This window comes from Andrographis paniculata, unplaced genomic scaffold (genome assembly GCF_009805555.1).
Source record: "Andrographis paniculata isolate CXL003 unplaced genomic scaffold, ASM980555v1 Contig60END, whole genome shotgun sequence".
In the NCBI taxonomy this organism is placed as follows: domain Eukaryota; kingdom Viridiplantae; phylum Streptophyta; class Magnoliopsida; order Lamiales; family Acanthaceae; genus Andrographis; species Andrographis paniculata.
Window position 1 is genome coordinate 6,450,370 of NW_026137596.1, and position 10,668 is coordinate 6,461,037.

General features: G+C 34.0%; 1 protein-coding gene across 1 annotated transcript; it reads right to left on the bottom strand.

The window, feature by feature from the left end:
• Nucleotides 1–2,663: 2,663 nt before the first annotated feature.
• Nucleotides 2,664–10,208, bottom strand: LOC127260060 (uncharacterized). Its single transcript, XM_051287712.1, has 10 exons — nt 9,952–10,208; nt 9,810–9,885; nt 9,571–9,668; nt 8,040–8,141; nt 7,847–7,933; nt 5,531–5,647; nt 4,267–4,370; nt 3,950–4,089; nt 3,719–3,855; nt 2,664–3,035 (listed from the first exon to the last, which is right to left on the bottom strand). Exons 1-10 carry the CDS (start codon nt 10,159–10,161, stop codon nt 2,874–2,876), a joined length of 1,233 nt encoding a protein of 410 aa, XP_051143669.1. The 5' UTR covers nt 10,162–10,208; the 3' UTR covers nt 2,664–2,873.
• Between the last annotated feature and the right edge of the window lie 460 nt (nt 10,209–10,668).

Sequence of the window (10,668 nt, forward strand, 5' to 3'; positions counted from 1 at the left end):
CCTCTGGTCAGCACCACAATCTTTTTGTACCTGCAATACTTTCACAATCTCTACTCTAATTAAGTATAGCAAATTTATCAAAGGTTACATCTCTGCTAATAAGAACTTTACCAGGATTTTTACCTTCTGTACACCACAGTCGATAACCTTTTACTCCTATTACATACCTTAAAAATATGCATTTTACCACCCTCGGCTCCAGCTTACCATCATTCATATGAGCGTATGCAGGACATCCAAATATCCTTATATTAGAGTAATCAGAGGGTTTACCGGACCATACCTCTTGAGGAGTCTTTAAGTCAATTGCATTTGATGGAGATCTATTAACCAGATACTTAGCAGTGTTAACTCTGCTTCAGCCTAGAATTGCTTAGATAAGCCAGCAAATATGCGCATACACCTAGCACGCGCCATAAGGGTTTGGTTCATTTGCTCTGCAATCCCATTTTGTTGTGGTGTGTGTCGTACAATGCGGTGCCTCACTACACATTTTTTCTTGCAGAAATCATCACATGGAGCGTTGCAGAACTCCAATCCATTATCAATTCTTAGAGTCTTGACCTGTTTACCCGTCCGTTTTTCAACAATGGTCTTCCACTCATTGAACTTCTCAAACACCTCATCTTTAGTCTTCAAAAAGTACAACCATACCTTTCTAGAATAATCATATATGAAAGTGACAAAGCAAGAACAATCGCCGTGCGATTTCACCAGAGAGGGACCCCATAAATCTAAATGAACATACTCCCAATTTTCTTTTGAAGTGTGATGACCGGTACTAAACCTCACCCGGTACTAAATGAATTTTACCTATTATATCCCCACCAAATAAACCCTGCTTGCTCAACACAGACAACCCTTGCTCACTCATGTGACCCAATCGACGATGCCACAAATTTGTCCTGTCATCATGTTTATCCAAGGACTGGGATACCGCCTCCGTTCCCATCACTGAACCGCTCTGTAGAAAATAAATTCCATGCTGCAGTTTTCCTTTTATTATCACCAAAACACCTTTGAAGATTTTCACCCACTCACCTTCACCATGATATTTTAAACCATTCTTGGCTAAGGTGCCAAGAGAAATCAAATTCTTTCTGAGTTCAAAAACGTACCAACAGTCAAATTTCCTGACATTATTTTCATGCAATTTCATCTGCACTAACCCGCTCTCCTTTATGGCTAAAACCCCATCATCACCTAACTTCACCGTTCAATTCCACTCCTTAAAAGAAGTAAGTAGATCACGAGAGAACGTCATATGGTGAGAAGCACCGATATCCATAATCCAGGAATCAGCAGTACTAACACTACACGCTGTCAGAACTTCACCAAAATCCCCATCATCAAAATTGTCTTGTACCACAACAGCACTGCTGCCACTATCACTAGAATCAACTTTTGTATTTCTCTTCTTTTGCGGACAATCCTTTTTAATGTGCTCATTCTCCTTGCAAAGATAACACTTAACTTTGCTAGAGGATTTTGATTTTGAACACAACCTCCCATTCCCGTTACCCCTCTCACGTAGTCTTCCCCTACCTGTAAACAGACCTAAACCAGAACCTTCTTCCAGTGAAATTCTCATATGAACCAGGTAGTGAACACAGTAAAATTAGGACTTCATCTTCATCATCTATTTTAACCTCAACCTCTTGAAGATCAAGAATAATACGGTTAAAAGTATCGAGATGATTCTTTACCTTAGTACTTTCGGACATCAGAAAGGTGTAAAGACGTTGCTTCTAATATAGCTTGTTCGTGAGAGAGTTATTCTGGTACTTCTCACACAGTTTATTCCATAGCCCAAAAGCCATCGTCTGATCTACAACCTCCCGTAACACCTCATCAGTAACTGACAACAAGATTGCAGAATGAGTCGTTGCCAAAATCTTCTTATTTATCTTCTCCTTCGTGTCTTTGGAAAACTTGTCTTCTCCCTCCAACACAGCCGCACATCCTTGTTGAACCAAAAGTACCCTCATCTTGACCTTCCAGAGCGCAAAGTCATTCGACCCATTAAACTTCTCCAGATCAAACTTATACGAGGACATCTTCAATCAATCAAATATGGCTCTGATATCACTTGTTTTGAGAAAACGAGAAAGAAAGCAAATAAAGAACACAAAAGTTTTATGTAATTCAGTGACGGTGTGTCAACCTACGTCCACGAACAAGAACCGAAGAAATTTTATTCTACTGATTCAGAGAGTTACAATCATGTCATACGACTATGAACCATAGCTATCTATTTATAAGCGTCCCAAAACACCTTAAACCTTAAATTTATTTGTTATTAATTAGAATAAACCCAAAAGAAACCCTACCAATTGAATCAGCCTTTTCACTTTGGTTTCGGATTGGATAGACCGCTAAATCCAAGTCACGTTTCAACAGTTATTTTTGCAGAATGAATTAAAAATGATCTAAACAAACAAATTTGATATTTTCGATATATATAGTTTCGATTTATACTACAGTATATATATATATATATCATACCAAATTTTCAGTACAATATTCAGATATAAAATTTGGTATACCGTGCCGGCCAATCCTAGCAATTATGTCTATAATGATATTGATGTGCTTTTAGATGGTTATGGAGTTAAAAAAAACAAAAGAAAAACTGTAAAAGTAGAGATTAACTGAATAGGACAAACAGAAATAGGGCTGGAGCTTTATAATGACGTTGTCCTTCAAATAATCTGAACTTACAAAGTGCTTAGTTGTACATGTTCGATGAGGTCCCGATGGATCGAATTTCGGTGCTGTCTGCGAGCGACAACACGATCCAACATGACAATGCTCGTTGATTGCCAACGCCTCTGATGCATTGCCTTTACATTGATCTCGACAAGCATTAATTATCAAGAAGCAACAGCCATCTCCGGCTGCACTTGCTGAGCCATTGGGACTTTCTGAAACTCATTCCTTAGTTGTCCGCAGGCTGCACTTGCATCCAAACCCCGTGTTTGGCGAACACTAACAGTGATTCTTCGAGATTCCAAGGCCTCCGAAAACAAAAGAACCTGTACCAACAAATTTCTTTACATTTTATTTTCCTCAAAATATTAGAAATAAAGAAAAAAAATAAAAAGGAAGGAGGTGGTGTAAATTGGTATTTTTTATAAAAACACAAAATATTCTATTTTTTTTTTCATAAAATTTATTTTTATTAAATTAAAATATGTATAAAACACCCTCTCAGCTGACGCTCGTGATAAACACGTTAAAGACACTAGTGTTATACAAATAAAATGAATAGAACATTTTAAATAGTCTTATTCAAATAAATAAATAAACAACAGTGACCAACATCACCTTTGAATAAAGAAGACAAAAATATTACATAATAAATAAAATACGGAATATTTTGTGCATTTATAATACTACCTCCGTCTACTTACATTGTTGATATTTACTTTTTGCATATTGATCTTTGAATATTACTTATTATATCTACACGTAGTACATATAAGGGGAAAAATACAAAAATACTTCAATTAATGTCTTGTAATACAAATATTATGATATTTGTAGAAAAAATCATACAAACATAAGGATATTTTTAATATTAAGTACAACGACGCAGAAGGTAAAATATAAACTTATTAAGTGGACGGAGGAAACATAACAGAACAGAGCATTATGCAATTTATCCAAAATAAAAAAAATTTGAGATTGGTAAGAGTAAAGAGATGTAGTAACATACTGCTTTCTTATACGGTCGTTGATACTCAGAACCTTCTATAGGATTGAAGGGGATGAGGTTTACATGATAACCGTTGCCCCATTGATGAAGAAGCTTGGCCAATTCAGCTGCATGCTCGACACTGTCATTTACGCCGGCTGCAGTGAAATGAAATTGAGAATCATAATCATAATGTACAATTATACATATCATACGACATGAATTCATCTTGAAAATTCAAATCTAAAATACCTAGTAGTGTGTACTCGAAGGATACTCTTCTACCCGTTTCAAGAAAATAGTATTTGCAGTCTTCCATTATTGCTTCCAAAGGATATGATTTTGCGCTCGGTACAATCTTTTCCCTAAGCTTCTGGTTTGGAGCATGTAAGCTGACAGATAATCAGGGAGGTGAATTAGTTGAGTCATAAAAACAGATGCATAATTCGGTGGAAGGGGTGTTCATAATATACACAATTGACAAAATAGCCCATAAAATGTGAATAACATAAAACGAGAGTTTGCTGTTGATGTAAGAAGTTGGAATGTAGTATGTTTAAAATTGTAACCTTATCGCTAGTGTAGACTGAAGTTTGTGCGACGCCAGTTTTCTGATGGTGTTTGGAACTCCGACTGTAGAAATTGTGATCATCCTTTGACCAATCTGAATATCCTATTTTCCATAAAAGATGTGCGTTAGACACTGAAGGTGTGTATAAAGGGATTAACACATATTAGATCAAAACATAGCAAAATCTGTCATATTCTTTTCGAGAAACACACCAAAAGGGTCGATAAAAATATACTATTAACTTTACTAACATGTAGATAGCCAAGGTTTTGACCATCAAGAATTTCCATGTAGAATTCACTCTATGATGAGAAATTAACAAAAAAAAAAATTCATTTCCAATATCCGTGCAAAAAAATGCCGGTCCTACATTATGTGTGCACAGGAAGATTAAATTAAGGGTGAAACTTCCAATTTTCTGCCCACTATAAAGTATCCCAAACATGAAGATCCAAATTCCAGAATATATAAACTAAAAATAAATGTAGATAATACGTTTCTATAATTTTTTTACTTCTTCTAAGACAATTTGATCAAATGGCAACACAAACCATCCATGTTAGCTTATCAAAATCTGAAAACACCCACACATTTCATGGCAGTGATAAAGCAGCTAAATCAAGGTTGATCTTTCAAACTTTCTTAGGGATATAGAAAGCAAGAAATATGATTTAATCACCAGCTTTATCTCAATCCAACATACATTACATTAAAATATATGAATTTTACCCAGCCCTTGTTTCAATCAGCATTGGCAGACTATAAATATCCTGCCACTAATGTGAAAATGTAAAACATTTTCCTGAGTTCAGAACTGAAACTGAGTAAAACAAACAGCACATCATGATGGGTCAACATACAAAATAATATTCACTCTCTCCGGTTATTTATTTAATTATTGCCTCCGTGCTATATATGAGAGTACTAGTGCCTGACATTATGTTTTGGTTCATTTTCATATGGCAAATGTAATTTAATTTAATTACAGTTCTAATAAATCTTCAGGCTTATATGTTAGTATGAAACCCTTACATAGCTGAGAGATACTTCAGATTATTTATACTTAGTTTCTGAAAATATGTGAAAATCATCAAACAAGAAATTAATAGAACAATGGACAAATGGTAAATAAATAAATAAAAATATACAAGTCCCCAATATGAGACCTAGTCTAACTGCTTTCACCGATCAAGGAATTAGCTTTTTCGGTATCAAGCCTAGGTACTTTAGTATGTCAAATTATTGAGTACTTCACCCCCTACCTTGTTCAGGCAACGATGAGCTTCAAGAACTTCTTTCATGTTCAGCATTGGCTCGCCCATTCCCATAAATACCACATTTGTAACTCTACGTTTGAAGACCTCTTCAATTGCCAAAACCTGAGAATACAAAGATATAAGATATGAATGATAGAGAAACTTTCATATACCAGCTTCAGAATATATGGGACCGCAAATTCCTACATTTAAATTTACAGTCACATATGATACAAGTATACTACCAAGAAATTTTCTGCAATCAAACCAGAGATTATCGCATATCTACATATTATAAACATAAATTTACTAAGAAAAGAACACAGATATTTTCACACACGCACACACACACACACACATATATATATATATGAGAGAGAGAGGAAGTGAGATGAAGTCGGTGAGGGCATGAGCCCACATATGAACTAACTTTGGACCCGAGAAGAAAATTTATGGGAATGGGCAGGAATACTATATAGCATAGCGTGTGAATAGTTCTAGAGGTGTATCAAACAATAAATCATAAGCACTCTAGATTCTGTTGTGTTTTTTGTAGTGTTTAGGAATTTTATGAATTTTTGTTAATAGGTTTTATGAACTGTAACAAAGTCATTAAAATACTTATTTTTATTGTTTTTAAATTAATTGTGGGAGAAAATAGTGGGTTTGTTCACTTTGTGTTATTTGGTGGCATGATTCTTTATAGTTATTATAAAAAAAACAATATAATATATACACACATTAACATATATATATATATAATACCTATATTTTATCAAGTTAGAAAAAATTAATAATTTAACAAAAAAACATTATTTTTATTCATACTAATATAAATAACACAACCATCCAAAAACACAAAGTGAACACACTTGATATATTTTATTGAAACAATGCATATTGGGAATGATATGGAAGTAAAAGCACCCTTTAAAACTGGATTATAGATTAAAAATTATTAGATGCATGGCTCACAGACTTAAAAGTTTAGATTACTTAAATATATTATTCTTTTATTCCTAGGATGATAAAATGAAAAAGTTAATGGGGCTTTGGCCTCTTGGACTTAGCAGAGGCCGTTAATATGCTTAAACATATTAATTGTATTTTAATCCGGTAATTACAAACTTCTTAATTGATACTTTTAGACAAGAACAAGAATTGGTAAGAGTGATAGAAGATCACAATGAGAGTCAGATGAGTTTATAATCAGTTCTGAGATTCATAATTATCTAGGTTTCAATCTACTTTTACACATCGAGAGTGGATGGATTAACAGTTATGAACAAGCTTAGAACCCCTTTCAACATAACAAATAATTTTGCAATCCACGGATCTCACCTTTGGTTGTTTAGTCCATTGATTCAATAATTTTTCTAACAATCTCTAGGTTTATGCTTATTAGTACCCTAGAAAATCACCCGTTTTACTGAATCATATACAATCCTTATTGGCCTTGCAGCTACATTCCCTAATTCCTGGAGTTCAAATCATTAGCACACCGATCTTGAGCGCTACAACTACAGTTGACTACCGCCAACATATTCGGTGTTTAAATCATTCAATCATACTTTTTGACCAAAATTGCATCTATATCCACTCCATCCTTATGGAAATCATCCAATATTGTATCAATCCTCGTTCACACATTCTGCAGTACCCTCTTACTTTGATGTATAATTTAATATTTGTATTGTAATATGCAACATAAATATTCAATAGTACTGTTGTATTATATTAGTAAGTAGAACGATTAATGCCTAGGATTAGGGCTAAATTAGTCCCTAGATTAAACCAATTCTATGGGGATATAGTGGTACAAATAAAGACTTATCCTTCATAGTATCATTCATACTATACCATTGACTTGTGCTGAAAATATAATGCCAGAGTACCTGCTTACTGTGTGTGCAAACATTTGATTCAACTCAGCTAGAACATTATGAAATTAAACTGATTAGCCTATAAAAGAGTTGGACAAGAAGGTTGAGTAATACATGGAAAACTCGCAAGAGTAAGACCTTGACAACAAATTACATTCCACACAGAACAGAAACATTACCAAACGAAAGCTACAAGCATAATAACCAAATTGAAACGTAGGCTAGGATATTTGTCTTGGAAGCTATAAACGTCAATTTAAAAAGGTATATGAATATAAGAGCAACCAAGAGAACTAGGCAACAAGTATATTAAAGATAGTTGACCATGAAATACAAGTTCACTTCATTTGATAACAAAATATCAGACAATAAATCTTGTGTTGGATAAGCATCAGTAAACAAAGAGCTTAAACAGATCCTTTCAACTCAAGAAAATAACCTGTTCAATAATTTCATGCCTTTTAAGATTCCTCGAGAAACCTCCCTTACCAGTGGCACAAAAGGAACATCGTAATGGACAACCAACCTGGAGAACAAAATGAAATAAACAAAAAGCCAGTGGCAGAGCATAGCCATATTTTAACAGAAGTAGCAAGACATTCTAAAGAAGAAATATGTGTAAAGAATGTTACCTGTGATGAAACACATGCAGTCAATCTAACAGAGCCTTCCTTATCTTCAACTGGTATACCAACAGTTTCTACCAACCTGCTATCCTTTAGCTCTATTAATAACTGGAAGTAACAGGAGACATTATGAGAATATTGGAAGTGGGATTCACATGCACATCCAGATGTCAAGAGTCAAAATCTACTTGGGAGTAAATATCTAAAGATGATGAGGCCTGAAAATCAGAAATTAATCATCAATAAGAGAAACCAAATACATGTGCTCATCTGAGAAGATTGCTGGCTGCAAACCAGCTGTTAATGGTAAGGCGGAAAATCATGTGAAATTATTGCTCATATTTTACAGTTGATAGTAACTTCTCCACTGCTTAAATCAGAATATAAAATGGCAATTGCCACTGTTCATAACAGAGGAACTGCTGCATAAGTAAAATCTTTCACAATGCATAATTTCAGTATCATTTTAAGAAATATAGAGCAATATCTTGTGTTTGTTTAGTGATAAATGCTTTATCTAATATTGAACTGAAAGTTGCAAAGAGGGATATGTTGATCAATTCCCGATACAGGTACTGCTTGCAGAGGTTTTTTCTTTTCATTTTTTCTCAACTAACATCATAAGTAGAGGTTTAAACATAATATTAAATCCAGTTATGATGAAAAAGGGTTAAGGGTGAGAGTTCAGGGACGATAAAGTGATTACTTAATTAATTATTCTTAAATTATATGTAATTACTTTAGTATAATAGATGTTTTATTTGAGATTTGAATGTAAACATGTTAGTTTGTAAGAGTGTCAATTCTCCAATACAATATTAAGTATTCTACAAGGCGCTAAGTAATCATCAAAGGTCTTTCTACTTATGGCAGAAAATACTTATTTTAAGTAAGTACAAGCGGAAGCCATGATACCCACACACTCTTCCTATTGTTTTAAAGCAGAAGTAGCGTATGTATATATCTCTTAAAATGAATTTTCATTTAAACTACAACATACAGGTTACAGCTATAAACAATTTAAGCAGGTTTACATACATGCACTCCGAGTATACACCATCCTTTCCAAATTAAACTTAATAAAGAGCATCGAAAGATTCTACACAGGAAGAAACTCAAACAACGCAATGAGATTAATACAAAGTTTAAGGATATGTTTGCTAACATTTTTGCAGATTGAGTTGTGTTTGATTTTGTTTATAGAATATTCTGAATGACAAATTATATTTTGTTGTTTATGTTTCATGTGCTTTTTCATATGTAACCTTGCCAGTGATTTCATAATCAAATCAAGCCCTAATTCATTACAAATAGCCAGATAAGAAAACCATGTGATGAGACACTTCTATCAAGTTGCAAGTGTAGAGAAAATTTCCGTGTTTCCAAATTTCTGGTAATTCAAAGAAATTTGATCAAGTTGTAACCCTTAATAAGTACATTAATCACCCAAAACCACTCTTTGAACGTGAAAATTATTCAATCCAAACTATAATCATTTTAGCTAAAAAAACTACAATATCATCAGCAATTTTCTCACCTTAACAGTTCCATCTGCGGCAGTGACAGCCTTATAAACAGGCGACCGACCAACACTCCATCCCGCTTCCTGCAGTTCATTTCTGAACGCCAACGGCACTTCTCAACCACAGGGTTAAAAGAAAAAAGAAAAAGAAACACATCACACACATATCTATACGCATGTATGTACCCATTGCCTCAAAGATAAAACAATTAAAGTGCAACTCAACAACAAGAACGTCTAAAAGAAATCCGTACAGTGTGTAAATTCTTGGACCTCTTTAACTTTCCTCTTGTATAACAAATGGTGCAGCTGTTTCCCTCTGTACTTCTCCTGCAATAGAAGAAAAGGTTAAATAAACCAGAAATTTCAATCGTCCGACAACTCTACGTGGCGTACTTGACCGAATTGAAGAGCGAGCTCCCGGAGCTCCACCTCGGACATGCCGAGGAGCACTCCAGAATCTTTCACATTCTTGTGGCTGGGCGGTAGGGTGACCACAGCGGCCGTAAGGGTGGGTGAGGTGGTGGTGGCGACGGGGCGGAATAGGGCGGCGAACGGCGTGAGCTTCGGGGAAATACGAGATGGAGAAAACATCAGATGCCCCATTGGCTTCTCAAGCCTAAACCACCAACGCAGATATTTTATCACCACTCCCCTTTTAACATAACAAATGTAGTAGTAGTAGTCATCATCAAGACTAATTATGTGTTTCGTTCGTGAATTTTGATTTTGATTTTGATTTTAATAGTAAAATTATAAATTGAAATAATTATTTAATATGATATAAATATGTATTAATATGATATTTTAAGTTAAATTTTAGTATAATAAAATAAATAAAAATTAGATATTTGATTTGATAATTTTAAAGAAAAAAAAAATTGAAATAGTACAATCACGCTAAAATGTTACAAAGTAAACACTCACTTTAAAAATATCTTTATTTTATTATTAAGATTATTATTTTTACATAAAAATATATTCATACAAAATTATCTTTTATACTACCTCCGTCCCACATATTTTGGGCTAATTATTGTAGATACCAGAATTTATATAAAATACAATTAATAAGTAATTAAGAAATATATTAGTAAAAATAATTATTGTTTG